Raw genomic sequence first — 16,960 nt, forward strand, 5'->3', positions numbered from 1 at the left:
CTGTTTCCGATTTATTTTCTCCATGATACAGATTATTGTAGAACTCATAATAATCAGATACTCACTTTTCTGCATGTTCAAGTGTCTTATCTACTTAATTTCTCCTCTTATTAACTCATTATGTATATTAACTCTATCTTGCTGTCATTTACTCTCCCTTCTATACCCTCTTCCCCCACCATATCCTTTTTCAGATGGGCTACCTGGGGTATTCAAAATTTAGGCTCAGAATGAAGCTTACAATGGCATAATGAGCTTTTCCTCTTCATTCTGTATTCTTTTCTCATTAATTGTTAACTCTGTTTTTTTGTTTGTTTGGTTGGTTGGTTGGTTGGTCGGTTTTGGTTTCGATTTTACCAGTACAGAACACTGACCTAAGGCCTCGCTTGAACTGCTCCAATTAAATTACATTTACTGAGATGTGACAGTTAAAGTTTTGTTTATATTTTATGCTCAGGGATATTACTCTGCATTCATGAGCAACCTTCACTTCCAAATTATCAACAGCTACTAGTCTTCTGAGTCCCTTCTGTAAATCTTCTTGAGTAAATTGAGCAGCACAAATCCACACCTCTCTGATGATGGATCACCCAGTTTCTTGCTTTTTAATCATTATAATCCCAGCACTGACCTTTCCCTTTTACTCTATTGGACCATCTAGACTAGTGTTTGCATCCATATACTTGGCTGCACTTAAAGCAAACATAAATACTTATAATGCTTTCAAATGAGGGAGCCAAGGTATCAGAAGGAGCCTATGCACAGTAATCAAGAGCAAAAAAATGGGCAAATTTTCCTGTTCTTAAGTTATCTTTTACTACTGCCAGAATGAGTTTACACAATGTGGCTGAACCAATCTGGCTGCTTAGGGCTGCTCAGATGAGACATCTTCCTTCCACATCTCTCTGCCCACATTCTTGGCTACATGGTCCTGTTTCTCCACACACGCCACAGTCCTGCCAATTGTCTGGCACCTCAGTAAGCCAATTTAACTAGTTAGCCTAACAAAAGGCTGCTTATTTACTTTCCTGTGTCAGGTCCATTTTCCATCTGTTTAAAAAGTTGAATTATGTGAGCACAACCAGACCTGGCACAAGGAAAGGCTCAGGAGTCTGTGGGAGAGGAATGACACCTCCCCATCTTTAAGGACAGCAAGCTATTAGATAAGATGAAATAATTTCATGTAAACCCACTCTTAGAATAGGTCTCACTGAGCTAGCAAGCTGCCCTACCACACAGACAAATTCCAAGTTCTCCTTTCACTTCGCTTCCGCTCTTTCATTCTCTTAGCTCTGCTTATAGTTCAACTCCTACCTTGCACCAGCTCTGGAAATCACAGTCTGACTGATCTTGTCTGATTCGGAGGTAAGCCAAGTCACCTCATCAATCAGTCCAAAACAGAAGTAACAAACTTTTGTTGCCGGGTTGGAATTTGAATGAATTACATCAGCTTACCAGGAAATCAGATGGGATCCCAGAGACTTAGCAAGGTAGGCACTGGAACCAAGTGGCAGGTAAGAAAGGAAAGGAGAGAGCAGTAGCACACTGTTGCATGTAAGAAGTGAATTTCAAACTATACCCATAGACTGATATGATTAAAGCTGGGGTTTAAAGCATTACTATGCTCCAGTATTTTTGCCAAAGAGATGTATACAACACCCAGCATGAGCTGCTTTGGAAGATGGAAAATGAAACATTTCAGTTTATTAACTTTAAGCCTTCTGATTAAGCACGCAGGGTTTCAGTCCAGATTTATTGTTCAGTAAGCTTACCCAGGTGGCAGGTTATACTCTGGCGTTTATAATTCTATTTCTTTCTCCTTTAAATACTAGAGTGAATTGTTGACACATTTTTTCTGATGAGCTCAATTTCGGTACGTATGTATTTTATTCAATATTTTCAAAAACTAAGTCCTGCAAACAAAGCTATCTTCCATTAATTCATTACTCCTCTTAGGGGGAAGATACGGTGTCAGAGAACAGTTTGAACAATTTGGCTGAGCTTATCAGATCACATATGAAAAATGCCATGTTACCAGCTATTTGCCCTCTCTATTTTTGCATGAAGAAAGCATAATTAGAAAGTGACCACCCTCAGAACATGAGCAGTGGTTGCTTTTTACATCCATGCATGGCATGCTGGGAAGTGCCAGGACCCTGGTCTGGAATGTTGGCCCAATATTACTGGAAGATCAGAGCTGGAGTTTAAAGAAAACTGAGGACGTGTACATACAGATACAGATAATTTGAGGCACTTTGGAAGTTTAAGGGCAAGCAAACTGAACTGTTGTGTCAACACTGCCTACAAAATTAACCTGTCCCTCTGAAATCTTCTGCTACTATTCCTACTCTATTTAGAGACTGTTTGGAATGGAAATTCATGTCTCTTCTATTACTGAGAGAATTATCTGTGGGCTTTTGTCTTTTTTTATTGTGTTTTTTGTTTGTTTTTATGTATGAATAAACTCTGTAAATCTTTTTGCCCCTTATGATAATTTTGTTTGGGTTCTGAAGATTAGTTGAGTACCAACTGAAACAGCCTCTATTCAATAATTTAGGATATACAAAATGTCCTTTGGTCTTGTTTTTAGCAAAGAGCAATGTTCCTCGTTCTTAAGAGTCTCTCTTTTGTTAATTTGTAAGACTTTATCATGCATCCGGTTACTTTCTTCCTGGCTTTGGTTAGCCTAATTGTGAAAGTACATAGACTAAAAGCCTTCTTCTCTTCTTCAGCTCTGGGGAAAATGTCTGCTGGAGTCTTTCCTACAATTCTTTGACTAGCTACATGAATGTAGCCAGCATTTTGACTTACTTGTGCAGAAGGACCTGTTTCCCATATTACCTATCTTTGATTGAAAATGATTTTGCATTTGCTAGTAGAAGAGGAACAATTTGCATGGCATTTTAATATTTAAATAAAATAAAATGGTGAGATGACTATTCAGAAGTAATAAAACCAGCTACAAATATTTTCAAGATCCCTTTACTTTCATAATGAAAACTTAATATTATTCTGTAGATAAAGCTATTCCATTTTACCTCTGTCAATAAAAATAGTTATTTGAATACTAATTATTCTAGGAAATTCTACACTGATTTGATTTTTATGCCAAACATACCTTGAACAACTCCTAGGGACCAAAAAATTTTACCAGTCCTTTAGATATAAAGAAAAACTATTCTGTGGCATATATAACCTGATCCAACGCAAAAGAAAAGACTTCTGTGGATTTAATCTGCTTGGTTTTATGTTTATAATGCCAGAATCAGACTACGTAAAATCCACCCTGTCAGCAGGATAAGAAATCTGAAAGTTGTTTCTCTTCAGCTTCCCTATTTTTGTGTTGTTTGGATGATTAGCCAAACCAGGCTTGTTAAGAGGCTCCGGTCCCTCTCTTTGTAGTTACGACTCAGGGAATTTAGAGGCGTGGGACTGAACTGAAAATATGTTGGGTATTCCCAGAGCAGTTAGTAATAGGTAAACCATGGAATGGGCCTTTGCTTTGTTTTCTTCAGGCTGCTGTGACTATCTTGACTGAGGGAGGAAAGGGGAATTTTAAGAAGAGAAAAAAGTCTTTTTTTCAGATAAGCCCTTACTCTGATAGGTTCCTGTTTAACCACCCCCTTTGGTTAATAAAACAGTTCCCTATTGTGCTGCACCTTTGGGCGGCCACATAAATAATTTGCCCTGTAATATCTGAGAAACAAGGCGGCGGGAGTGGGGGAATGATTTACATCTAACATGTACCTGTTGTATTAACTGCAAAAAGTAGAGGGATAGGGTGGACTAGAACTGGGAACTTCCCACCCACCTGCCGACCCCGGGACCTTCAACCACCGGAACCAATCAGCCTTTGGGGTACCATGGCTTCGTTTTCCCCTGCTCCTCTCCACTCTGGAGGACGGAGGATTTAAAAAGAAGGAAGGGGAAAAAAAAAGGGGGGGGGACGACCCGACTTTTTTCCATCAAAAAGTTTTCCTTTCGGAAGCTTTACTCCAAATCTTTTGTTCCCAGGGGGTTGCAGTGAACAGGAACTGTAGTGTGCGTTCATTTCCCTTCTGGCGAAGCCAACTTAAAATAATAACAAAAAAGTCCTGCAACATTACAGCATGAACTGCGCTTTTCGCGTTGCTGCCTCGCTCCCTCTCTGCTAGGCCACGCTTATAAGCTTTTCTGAGGTGCTTTTAGTCTGGAAGGCTTTTCATGCAAATAGCTCGTTTACTTAAAAACCCAGGGAGGGTAGAGGGACCACAGCGGTCTGACTTTTTCCTTTCATCTTCCCATTACTTGTCCCAACACCTTGTAAAGACGTACTGAAAAGGCAGGTTATTGTGAATTAAGAACTGGTGCGACAACTGTAGCTTGCCCTTCATTAACGCTGATGTGGAGCTGAACGACTTGACCTGAAGTGGCTGGAGCCTCCCGGGGAAAGTTTTCAGTCCTTTTGTTGTGTGTTTTTTACCGAGTTCCCCACCGGAGCAAAACCTCCTTCTTTCCCATTTGCTGGCTGGTGCCCTGAGGGTGACGAGGCTGAAAGTTTAGCAAGTTCTGTGCATAACTTCACATCACAGGAGCAAGTGCGTATCCCCCCCCCCCCCCCCCCCCCCTTCTTTTTCCTGCTCCTAAACGCCTCCTTCAAGTTTGCAGCTGGGCAGGACTCCAAAGGTGCAGCAGCAGCAGCAACAAGCCGGAGTTCAAAGTTAGCAGTAAATTGCACAACTTCCAGCTCATCGCTACGCTCAGTGACTATTAAGAAGCTGGAAGGCGCTCAGGGGAAAAAAAAAAAAAAAGTAGGGGAGAAGGGAACACCCTCGAATTGTTTGGGGATCGTTGATGTTATGCTTCTACCGCCGGGATCATGGCTCCCTTTGGAAGGAATTTATTAAAAGCCCGTCATAAAAACAGGTAAAGTGTGTGGGTACGTGGAGGAAAAGGAAGGGTGGTGTGGGATGGATTTCTTTTTAAACTTTTCTTTTGGGGGAGGGGGGTGTTGAGGGGAGCATGTGTTTCTCCGTACCCACGCCACTCCCGGGAGCTGTAACTTCGGGGCTCACCTGTGAGGGGGGTCGGCGTCTACGGGGGCAGGAGACGCTCCCCCCCATCCTACTCCCTCCCTGGACCTGTCTCTTCCCTCTTCTCTCTGGCTCTTTTGAATCCTGGGCAGTATTTTCAGTAAGGGGACGGTAGCTTTTCCTGACTTTCAACCTCCCCAGTCTAAACCAATACGATCACTGGAAGCCCCCCGTGTAACCAGGTGAGTGAGACTCGGCCGGGGCTGGGAGATAAGGCCCGTGGCGCCGGTGTGCGGGTCCTGCCTGTGGCGGCAAGCGTGGGTAGCCGGGGGTCACCTGAAGCCCCTCATTCGCCCTGCAGAAAAGCTTCCCCGGTTTCTCCCGGGAGGGCCCCGGCGGGCAGAGCTCCGGGCCCCTCGCTGTCCCCTTCCCCTCCCCCCCACAGTTCCTGGGAGGGAGAGCCGCAGCCTGCAACCCTTTAGGATCAGCCCCTTAGCTCGTCCGCTGGCTATCAGCCTGGGAGGTAGGAGAGCATGGTCTTCAGGCGTGGGCTGGGGGGGTGCTTTTTGTTTTGGTTAGCTTTAAGTGTGAGCTGGACTTGCCTGCCTACGGGTTTTTGCCTAGGAAAATAGTCGGGGTGACAGCTGTGGTCCGTGGGTTGGCTCCTGCGAAGTTACTTTACGGGGACTTGCCGTGTTTGCTTTCACATGCCACGCACAGCGACTGGAAAAAGAAGAAGAGGGGTTATGTAATCATTTTAAGTGCTAGGATGGCACGAGATGTTTTAAGAGTAAATGTTCTTGGAGTGAGGTAAGTTTGCTTGGACCCTGGGGAATTTACAAAGCCATACCCACCTAGCTTAGGTTTAACTGATGGTCCCTGAGATTTTGATTCAGAGAGAAACTCAGAAATCGCTCATAATCTCTTCCCCACTTTGACTGGTGCTCTCCACTGGAATTTAGTTCGTATTTAAGGGTATGCAATAGAAAATGTTTTCCAGAGGGAATATAATTTGACCCTAAAAGGTCTTGTAAAAATGTCCTGGTTTTTTTTCAGGTTTGGCTTTTGATTTTCCCATTAGATATGATGGAAGTTATTCGGGGGGGGTGGGGTGGGGTGGTGGATGTTATGAAAATATTAACATACTATATGGAATACAAATCAGAAGGACTGATTTATGTTCAGTCAAGGTTTAAAAAACAGGGTACTATTTAAGAAGTTTTAATGTAGGTTACTGATTAAACTGTTTTGTTAATGTGTCAGGAAAGCTTTGATGTGCTTCTCGTGGCCATTTGATGTTTAGAAGATCTGGAAAGGTGGACATGAACTTTTACATAAAATTACTTTTACACAGAGACATAAATTTATTAGTATTAAAATAGAAATTTTGCTACTGCTATCAGTTACATGAATAACTGTGTTAACTCACAAAGCAGAGTTCCACTTTGTTCAACAGTGAAACTGTTTCTCTTTTGGACGTGTAAAATATCTTCATAGTAATTGCATCAATCTCACTGTGTTTGCTGATGTGACATTTTTTCCTCAGGAGAAATGTCATAATCCAAAGCTTTAAATGGGCAATAAAAATTAAAATAACAAAGGAACCATTACTGTGAACATCTAGCACTTTCTTCTCATTTCACGCTCCTCCCCCACCCGTCTCCCCCCACCCCCCAAAAAATATATTAATACCTCTAATGGCAGAGGGGAGAGGTGGTGTGGCTGTAACAAGGGCCTGAAATGCTTGTGACTCCAGAAACGGGGGTGTAGAGGGTCAAGAACAATGCAAACTACATAATTCATAAGATGCGTTATTATCTATTCAAATATTTAAATTTTTGTGTATTTAATATTAGCTCGATACTGAATTTTAAGAATTAAACTTTGCTTATGTAGTTAGTTAAAGGGTCTTGTAATAGGACTGAAGAGCTACGCAAGAGCTCTTTTTTTTCATTATAATTTTATCTTTGTGAACTTATTTGAAACCTTGAAAAGGAATTCAAGTAAGTTTAAAATCCTTGGCTGTGTTTAGAGCAGTAGTTGGAGAATCAGAATTTCTGGCTCATTACCTTCTGTTAGTTTACTTACTGGTTGCAAGGAACCAAAAAGGGATATACATATGTCTTTAATCTGCTGTTCTGTTTATTAGGTCTAGCACTTGTCCATCTTTTTGGAGAAACTCAGGTTTTTTGGTTTTCACTGAAAATTTTAAATTACTATTTGGTACATGCAAATTTAACTCCTGTGAGTTATAAGCAAATGAGGGATAAAATCTGTTTACTGGAGGAGGACATAAAGCTAAGTCAAGGCAACAAAGGTTGTTGAAGGCGTTATAGTCATTTGCTCAGATAACTAGATGACACCTGTGTAATTAATGTTTCTCTTGCAGCATTGCCAGAGGTTTCAGATCAGAACCCTGTTTTGCAGTAGACTCTTCATATCCAGATAATAAAATGTCAGTCTCTCCCTCTAAGAGTTTAAATGAAGATATTACTCTTAAGTGCATCAGTGTGTATGAGATACTTGAGCAAGTGGTAGATGATGTAGCTGTGATTCCACTAGCCTTTAGAGAAAGAAGCTGAAATTAAACACCAGAAAGACAAAACCTATGCTGCACTGTTTCTAGTATTTGAAAAATCTTTGGTGGGTGTTACTCTCCTGGGTTGCTGAAATCTTCTTCATGCAGAGAGATAGCACAAGGCCTAGGTAACCTTGTAACATTGTAAGACCTGATTTGATTTCAGAAGGGAAGCCACTAGGAATGTGTTCTCAACCTATTTTTCTTGGTCAGAAAGGGAATGACAGATACCTTCTTTGAGAGCTATTCTTTGAGCTCCTACAACAACCAGAAATAATCAGTCCCCAGAGCGTGTATGTGCTTGTTAATGTGTCCCTTGGAGAACAATACACCCAAAGGTAGCAAGGCCATGCCCCACCCACCTACGAATCCAAATATGCTCATGCAGGGACAGGCTGTACCTTCTAAGGCAATAAAGGAAAAAGGACAGTTTCCTGCAGGAGTAAGCCTCCATAACATTAATAAACTCAAGGTGATTTATTCTGCTTGGTTTTTGGAAGAGAGGAATGATCAGCTCACATCACACTTTGGAAGTGTGGTGATGTGAGGAAATGCTCAGCCCAAGATTAGTTAAGTAGCACTGAGTTCTTTGCAGATATGGTCTAGTATTGATCTAACACATTGCACTGCGCAGAGACAGAACAGCTCCCTATCCATACATGAGAAACAAATACAAAGCATTTATACTTGCACTGTTTGTGCATCAGGGTTTCACATTGTGCACAATTTTCCTGGTTGCTAAGTAGAACAGGAATTTATACCCCATTGATTTTCTGTAAAATTAGGACTTCTTTGCTCTTGGGTGCTAGATTTGGTTACTTCTGAGAATGAGTCTTTAGGTTCATTTAAATACTTTAAAGGTTACCCAACATCTCAAGGATATCTAGATTCACCATTGTCATATCTGCCCAGTGATATCACACCAAGCAAGCTATTTTTTCCATTGAGGACATGTCCTTGGATTTTTCACATTAACCTTACCTAAATTTGTAAAAGCTGTACTGTTCCATACAAGTGATAGCCAGAGAGGTAGAAAAATGAAAGGGAGAGGATTCCAATAATTCAATAATCTGTCTTCTTCAGATAGGTGTTGTCCTTGATGCTGTAGGGTTGTCCTATTAGATGCAGATAGCTTGTGAAACAGTTTTTACCCATGTAATTCATGCTGGTCCTAAGTTTACCATAATCATTTGTATGCTCTGTTGACATACAGCACTTCTGAACCCAAGGTACTGTTTGATGATGAAATAATTGTGTTACAAATCTGTTGTTATTAAAATGTATTTATTGCTTTTGCTTTTCCTTTCTGGTTGTGTGTGGGTTTTGTTACTTTTTTGGGTTTTTTTTTGTTTGTTTGTTTCTTTGTTTGTTTTGGTGGTCTTTTTTTTTCCCCACCTTTTACTGACAAATTGTCATTGCCACAGCAGTTAGCGTAGTGTTTCTGTATAGGAGGCAAAGGTTTACTTTGCCTACTCTTTATTCTGCCTCTCTTGAATCAACTCATTTCTGGTTCAGTGGCAGAACTGAACCAGAATTGGATATTATATGGCAGAAAGACCATATAATATCCATTCATATGTACAGATACAGAGGTATAAAGGGAGTTTTTCCTGTCCTGGCAGAGGCCCCTCCCCAGTGAGAAAAACATTCAATTCTCTGAGTTTTTATATTACAGTGCAGGGTAGTGAATTAGATTAGAGACTTCATCTATCTGATACTGACCTTGCATTATCATGTTCCCTCCCCTCCTCCCTCCCTCTTGCCAGTAATTTCTCATCACACCTAGTTAGCACAGTGATTTGAGTGTCACTCTGAACATCTCTACTGCTTTACGGTTGAGTACTGCTGTACATTTTAAGCCTTGGTGAAGCAAAACTGAAAATGCTCAGCATTTAGGTTTTGACTGCAAAGCTCTTGGAGATCAGCTGCTTATCTGAATGAACTGTGTATGACCTACACTGTAAGTCTCATGGGATCGTATGAGATGTCTAATACTTCTCCTGTGGAATGAGCATACCTGGATAAAAGTCTGTATGAAGCTATAAAGGTGCTTTTTGATTCAAGACTACCAGGCATTTGGTATGTATGTTGGAGGGGGTAGCTAAAAGCTTACTTAGAATCAGTGGTGCTGAGTCAAACTTTTAGATTTGAAAGATGGTGCCTTTTTGGAAATGGTGGAACGCATTCTTCTCCATAGTTTTTCCTTGAGTGTGAGGTATATTAGTGAACTATCAAAGAAGTTGTTCCTTTTGAGCCAGAGTTCATACACTACAATTTATTTTCTGGTCTGGCTTGTTAGTTTTGTCTCAGGGGTCAAAATGGTTGCATACATTTTCTTATAATCTTTGTATATATTTGTTCACTTCCAGGAAGAGCTTTTCGTCTAGCAAAACACTAACCTTATTTCTAAAGAGTTAATTATCTACTATTCCAGGAGGGCAGACAGCAATTTCATTCCAAAGAAGTAAATAAAATGAGTAATAGATGTGTGTAATACTACACCATCTAAGGAAAGAGCATTACTTAGGTTAAGTTGAAGCTAATCTGAAACACTAAGGCAGTGTAGAGTCAGGCTGAGAAGATATATTTCAGACACAGAAGCGTGTTTATAGTGATGCAAAGGGAAAATCTTGCTGGTCAGTCATGAATACCTATTTTACTGATGAATAATTAGCATTTTACATGCAGAGAAAAGGCTCAGACATTGTTAAATCTGTAATGATTTCAGTAGAGAGATGTAAGTTTTCAGATGTGTTTTTTTTTTTAAAGTCTAATAACTTTAGTAAAGTCATAAAAAAATAAGAATTTAATAAAAGTCAGTGATAATCACAGAGCAATACCTCCTGATTGACCTATGCTCAGAAAATCTTTTTTATTTTATATAATGAATAATGAAAATGTGAAGTTATAGTCCTAAACATCTTTATTTGCAAGCAATAACATCATCCATGCTGTATAAGCCTTAATTAATTCACCTGACTTCTGTATTCAGTATATAGATAAATCCTTATTAATGGTGACAGAAAGGATGATGCAAGATAAAGTTTTTGTTTGAGACGACACGCTAAGAGAAGCCTAGAAGCTTGGACGTGTTGGTACCCAGTTGTGTGCATAGGTAACTGAGCTGTTATTGTCACTTCTGTTGTTTCTTAGATGTCTTATGATAACTCTCAAGATGGTGAATTTTTGTTTTCTGCAGTGTTACTGTGCCAGCAATTCCCCAAGTATCACAGAGGCCACAACAGATAAGAGTCAAATGGTTTCAGGGTGAACAGAAAGAGTGACCAACCAAATGGAATTAGAGGGGAAAATAAATTACTAAATTTATTTGTGTAGCAAAGGTCAGAAACATCCTCTACAGAATGTAGGTACTGTAGTTCAGTGTAATTTTCAGGTAGGTACGACAGTGTATTACAAACAAATGTCATGCAGAATTATCTGAAAGTTTCTATGAGATCCCTTTGCATCTGGTCTTTTTTTCTTCAGCAGCTATTGCATGCCTATGTCTCCCATTAGAAAAAAATTAGAACTGATAGCAGTACATTTTTAATGCAAATTCTGGTGATGTCATTTTATCGTCCATGGCTGTAATTTTTCCATGGACCTGCAAAATTCTTGTAATAAGAATGAGACATTTTCATGAATTATTTCTCATGCTTATGTGTAACACATAAATATAAAAATCAAGGGCTAATTAGTGATTTTTAGAAGCTGCATTTTTTGAGCAGCCTTGTCCAAAAGAAAACTTTTTTGAACACCTTTCTGGAACTTGCCTCAAATAGACACCAGAATGAGCCACTAGTTGCCTTTTCCTGTCTTGACCTATCCACAAATGCGCTTAAGGTGCACGTGTTGTAATAGTGATAATGATACCGACTTGTTTCTGACCTCAGACAACCGATAAGCATAGTTAGTTTTCCTTAGCTGTAATTTGGGTGATAATATTTACACGCCTCAGGAAAATAAGTAAGGCATGACTAAACAGTGTAGAGTCTGTAGAAGTGTAGAGTATGAAAGCCAGTGAGTGAGAGAGGTGTAAGTAAAATCTGGGAGTTCCTTGTTTCTAGTTTTTGTACAGTCCACTAGAGTTGGCTGCCATGCAGGAAAATGATAATATGCTGTGGATTGTTTAGGTTTAATGTCACATGATTCACTGAGTAATTTTAAATGGTCTAAAATTTTTCATGATGTTAAAAACAGCTTGTGAGAAGGCTGGTAACCTCACAGAAAGGGAAAGAAAAAAAAAGTTGTGTATCTTACCATATTTTGAGGTGGTTTTGTGAAGTAAGCATAAGGGAAGTTAACTTTTGAAACCAAAAATCAGTAAGGAAGGTTTACACTGATGATGACAGTAAAGTTGTCATGTAATTATATTTTGAATGCTTTGAAGTTAAGTCTTGATGTTTTGTGGAGAGGAATAAAAGACACTAAACTTGAAAGAAAATTTTCCAGTGCAAGTTGGGCATGCCTTTCAGATGCAATCTATTTTAAAATATGTTTCTTTTTCTCCGGCTTTTTCCTATTTCACTCTCACTCCTGTCTGCCTGAGTACAGGTTTGCCTTTGCCAAGTTGAAGCATTTCATTTGTAGCTTAGATGCTTGCTAGACATATTTTTTTTGAGCATTAGCATTAGAAGAAACCAGGCTACCAGTTTATTTCTTATGTTGTAATCTCAGAGGTGATAAAAAAAATCTGTTTTCCTGGGTTGGTCTTTATCTTTTAAATCAGTATTTTTTGGTTGGTTTGTTTGCTTGCTTTTCCACATTCAGCTGCAGAGTAATGATAGGAGAAATATATATATATATATATTATACCAGAGGGTAGATATTTGCTGTGAATGAAACACATAAATATAATTAATCTATTTTGAGGGTCAAAACTCTCACTGTGATTAAGTTGTTTTCCTTATTCTCCACCCCGTCTGTTCTCAGTCATTATGGTACAGAATTCTGAGTTATGTATTTCCCATTATAGTGAAAAATATGATCAGTTGTGTTGAAAAGCACAAATATTTATTTTGTTCTCCTTTTAATAATGCACAATTAACAAAACAAAATAAACATGCAAAAACATAGCATTCTCATGTTTGGGACAAAACCAGGTTTATAAAAATGTAATAATCTATTAGGCTAAGTTTTGTTTTGGTTAGGTATATATATGTTTACCTTACTTTAACATGTAAGGATGTGTAACCTCAGTGGAATAATGTAGTCGAGTGAAGACTACTAATTTTTAAGAGAGTCTGTCCTTTGGTCTTAAACCTGCAATTTGCTCTGTGTTAATAGATTCCTTCATCCATGTGGAACACCTGACTTTGCTTTCCCCAGCCTCCTCCAAATTCAAAAGGATTATTTCTACAGAGGGTTTTTTCCACTGTGAAAGCACTTTTAAACTACAGAATTTTTCAGAGCAATGATTGGGGCACTGTTTTTATGACACAAAGTATGCCTTATTTGGCACAGAAAGTTAGCAGATTCTGTTCATTAATCAAAGAGGGATAATATGCCGATTTTCAGCTGATCTTGTTTCTGTTGGCTTCATAATTGGTAAATTGGTGTTCTGAACTTTTGCTTCACTTGGACATTTCTCTGTACTGATTGTGAGGTACTAAGTATACTGTTTGACTTGGTTATTACCTCTGTCTCTCAGGGCCACTCTGTTCTTAATATCCTGTTTTACTGAAAAGCTGTACAAATCCCGATTTCTGACAATAATTTAGGATTTGTATTGACTTTATTGCACTTTCCCAGCCTTCTGATACTTTAAGGTCTAGGTAGGTAGCTAATCATGTTTGTTTAGCCATGAAATCCACTACAGGTGTCAGACAAAAGATCTGGGTTATTTTTGGAACTGCAGTTGTGGATGTTCACAGTACTTGCTCTTACTGCCACCCATACTGTTCAGAAGATTCAGGTACACAGAAGTCAAGCTTCATCTTACTCAACTTGAGCCATTGAAAATACAGGTATCTAGTCATCTGGGTACTCTTTGTAGTTAATGGATACATCTAAACACTTCCAGAGGGCAATTCATTCAGTCTTAGACAGGCTTTCAGTATGGGATTAGTCACCCTTTTGGAGGTGCCTATCTTATGCCACTTGATTACAGAGGAAGGTCAGAAAATTATCTTTGACTACACATCTGCCTTTTAAATAGCTTAAGGTAAATGACATGTGCTCCACCCCAGTCACTTTCAAAGGGAAGATCTTCATGGAGCATGCTCAGACTTTGTAGAGCACCTAATTAAACATCTTTTGTACCATTCATTTCAGAAACTAAAAAGGGAACAGTGGAGAGCTGAATTACAGGTGGATAATGTATGATTAAGGGAGACTCACCTTAATAGCATGGATGTTTTCCCTGCCCTGCCACAAAATTCCTATGTGATGTTGGGCAAGTCACATAAACCACAGTTTACAAAAGTGGTTACTCACTGCGTGTTCTTCATTTGCTAATTCAGTGTCCAGTAATCTGTTTTGCACTACGACTGACGAAAGGAAGTTTATGGATGTCCTGCTTTGGACATCTCTATAGGTATCAATTTAGTTAGCTGGAATGGGAATTTAAACAAGTGGATAGCTTTGGCCCAAATCTTTCTGAGCTTTGGTTTGTGTAAGGGAGTTCTCTCCCTGCAAGAGTGTGTGTGGAGATAAATTCAGTAATGTGTCAGCTTCTGAAGCAACAGAATATCTGGTGGTAAAAGGCACGCAGCAGAAGATTAAATTAAAGCGATGGGTAAGGGGTATAAAAGGTAATACCATATGTAGGGGAGATGAAAAATGGACACACACTGAACAAATCTAAGTAATAAGGACTAGCTTTATGAAGGAGACTTTGGTACCTAAATGTCATTGTAGGCGCCTAATACAAGCTTTAAAAACTCCTGACATTCACAAAAGTATGATTAAAAGCTGAGGAAGTAACATTTTTACTGGCAGCACTCCCAAGCTACCTATATTCCCAGCATGTACTAAATGGTCCTGAAAATCTTGCAGTCATGTGTATCCCTCACACTTTACCAAAATTAAGAAAAAGACAGTCTTTCAGCTTTTTCAGCTGAATGAGATCCCATCTAATAGCCCTCTTCAGAGCATGTGCAACAGCACACAAAGTGCAGCTAGGTGCTCTGGTGGCCAGAACACCCCTGTGAGATGCCCACACTGGCATCCTGAGTATGTCCTGTCAAGTTATTTTAAACTAAAATCCTCTTGATATTTCCTGTTGTAGCTATTCCATTTTGTGCTGGCTTGTATGAGTTACAGTAATCCAGAAAAAGTTAAGGATTCATGCTGAAGTCCTCAGTGGGAGAAGAGGATCCAGTTTTTGATAGCTGTTCTAATTTAATATTGTATTTTTTACGCAGTGAACATCTGAATGTAGTCTTAACAGTACCTAAGTCTTGCCCTTTTGTTCATGTTTCTCAATAATTTATGTCATTTCCTGCTGAACTTGCTGATATCAGCAAATCCTGTCATTAGGAGCTGAACTCTTCTTGCTTTATGTGGAAGTTTAGGTGTCCAAGAGGGCAACGGGGAGGACACCTGAAAATTGCAACACTTGGTATCTACAATACCTCAGCATCTTCTGTGGCTCTGGCAAAACTGCCTATTGCCTCATGTACACATTCAACTGAGGCAGAGGTCCAGTGTAATACAGAGAGCACACCTTGGTTTGGATACACTGAATGAAATTAATTTTTATTGAACCAAGTAGCATAGAATGCTTTAACACCAGTGCTTGAAATCTTTGAGTAATTGACTGCAACTTAAGCATATTTCTTTCTGCTGAAGCATTTGTGTATGGTAGGCATATATTTAGTGTGTAAATGAATATGTGACAGTTTGTGTTGTGTGATCATATAATGTGTTTGTATAGCACATAAGATACACTGTCACATACCTTATTATAGATCTAACCTGTATCATCTACATGTGAAGTACAATAAAATATATTGTACTTTATGCAAGCAAGAACCCCCCCAAATCATAGTATATAGAAACAGTATGTGCAGAAATAGCCCCTTCCATAGACTGCATATTTATATATATGTATATACATATATATGCTTCTACATTTTACAGCACTGGGTACATACAAGGGTGCTTTAAAAGTCAGAAGTGAAAAACAGAATGTGAACATGTCACAGAAGAATGCTAAATATGTATATTTTTCCAAACATCACAGTTGTTTGCATGGCAGAAGGAAAAATGTCTTCATTCAGCTGTCACTGTGGTATCCATTCAGCCTATGAAGTATCTTGTTAGAAGTAAACTGCCTTTTTATCCTCCTTGAGTATGAAGTCATCTGAATTGCTTATATGTTGAAAGGATACCCACATTTGGATATGTGAAGTAAAAAAACCATGGGATTAATTTGAATGTTGACTCAGTCTGACTTTCTGTGAACTAAAGGCAACAAGTAGTTTGCAATGTCTTTCTGGTGTCGCAGCCCTTTTGGCATCATCACCATCCTGCCATAGATGCGTCTTGCAAAACTGTCCCCATTGTTTTTTGGGCCTGCCTTGTTCTTTGGCCACAGACACCTGGCCTTGTTTGGTGTCAGCTATGCCCACTGCAGGGTTTTGGCTCACTTGTGCTACCACTCTTCATCACAAATCTTTCGCCAGAGATTATGGTCCTTTCAGCCGCATCAACCTTTTGAATGATTTCTTTTTAAACTGTTCAGTCACATTCACGTGTTATCTTAGATGGTTTAACAAGGTACTTACTTTTATAGTCTCATTCATCATGACTTGTGGTTTGGAGATCAGACTAGCAGCTCAGATCTAGTGATGGACAACTGACATGGCTAAGAGCCTTTTCAGGTGACCCTAGCTGGAAACTCATTTTGTACTCATTATCTCTGTTCTAGAAGAGTTTGGAGGCTTAAGTCATGACCATTTAAATATTTTAATGTTCACATGACTTTTTATTTGAGTCATGGAATGTCTTTCCTCTGCAGACAGCTTCCTTCATCTTCTCACAGCTAAAAGTTATGTGTGTATTCTACTGGATGCCATTCTCTGTATAGAGATACACTATACTACACTTTCTTCTTTGCATTACTCCAGTGAATTTCCCATTACTCTTGGTCTTTATGATCCAACATTAACCTTGCTTCCAGACAGCAATTCCTTCCTTCTTGCCTTCCGTACCTGTATTGCTCAGCTGGCTAGAACTAGTTTTGCAAGCTCCTGTGCCTTTTTTAACATATCCATTGCTAGTGTAAAGCACAGTCAGTAAAGTTAACAATTTATTTCATTTGTTCAGTAGCTTCTTCAGAGAGGATGTGGTGGTATTTCAGAGACGCTATCAGCTTGTGTCTGACTAACTTCATATTGAAGCATGCATTGATAAGCAATTTTCGAAA

General features: G+C 39.3%; 1 protein-coding gene across 4 annotated transcripts in view; it reads left to right on the forward strand.

Moving 5' to 3' along the window:
* Positions 1-4,610: 4,610 nt before the first annotated feature.
* The window catches only part of RASSF9 (Ras association domain family member 9), a 28,201-nt gene continuing 15,851 nt past the window's right edge, over positions 4,611-16,960 (forward strand). Inside the window, exon 1 of one of the 4 annotated variants that reach the window (XM_061454668.1) lies at positions 4,611-4,918. Coding sequence is in view for 1 of the 4 variants with exons in the window: in XM_061454666.1 (XP_061310650.1) it covers positions 4,859-4,905 (47 nt within the window). In the remaining 3 variants the exon portion in view is untranslated. Of the gene's footprint in view, positions 4,919-5,100; positions 5,255-5,472; positions 5,536-16,960 lie in introns of those variants that run through there. The other 3 variants (XM_061454666.1, XM_061454670.1, XM_061454669.1) reach the window with 3 other exon arrangements.

Source organism: Pezoporus flaviventris, unplaced genomic scaffold (genome assembly GCF_033815535.1).
Source record: "Pezoporus flaviventris isolate CSIRO_AGI_PZ_B2104156 unplaced genomic scaffold, CSIRO_AGI_Pfla_v1 ptg000016l, whole genome shotgun sequence".
Lineage (NCBI taxonomy): Eukaryota > Metazoa > Chordata > Aves > Psittaciformes > Psittacidae > Pezoporus > Pezoporus flaviventris.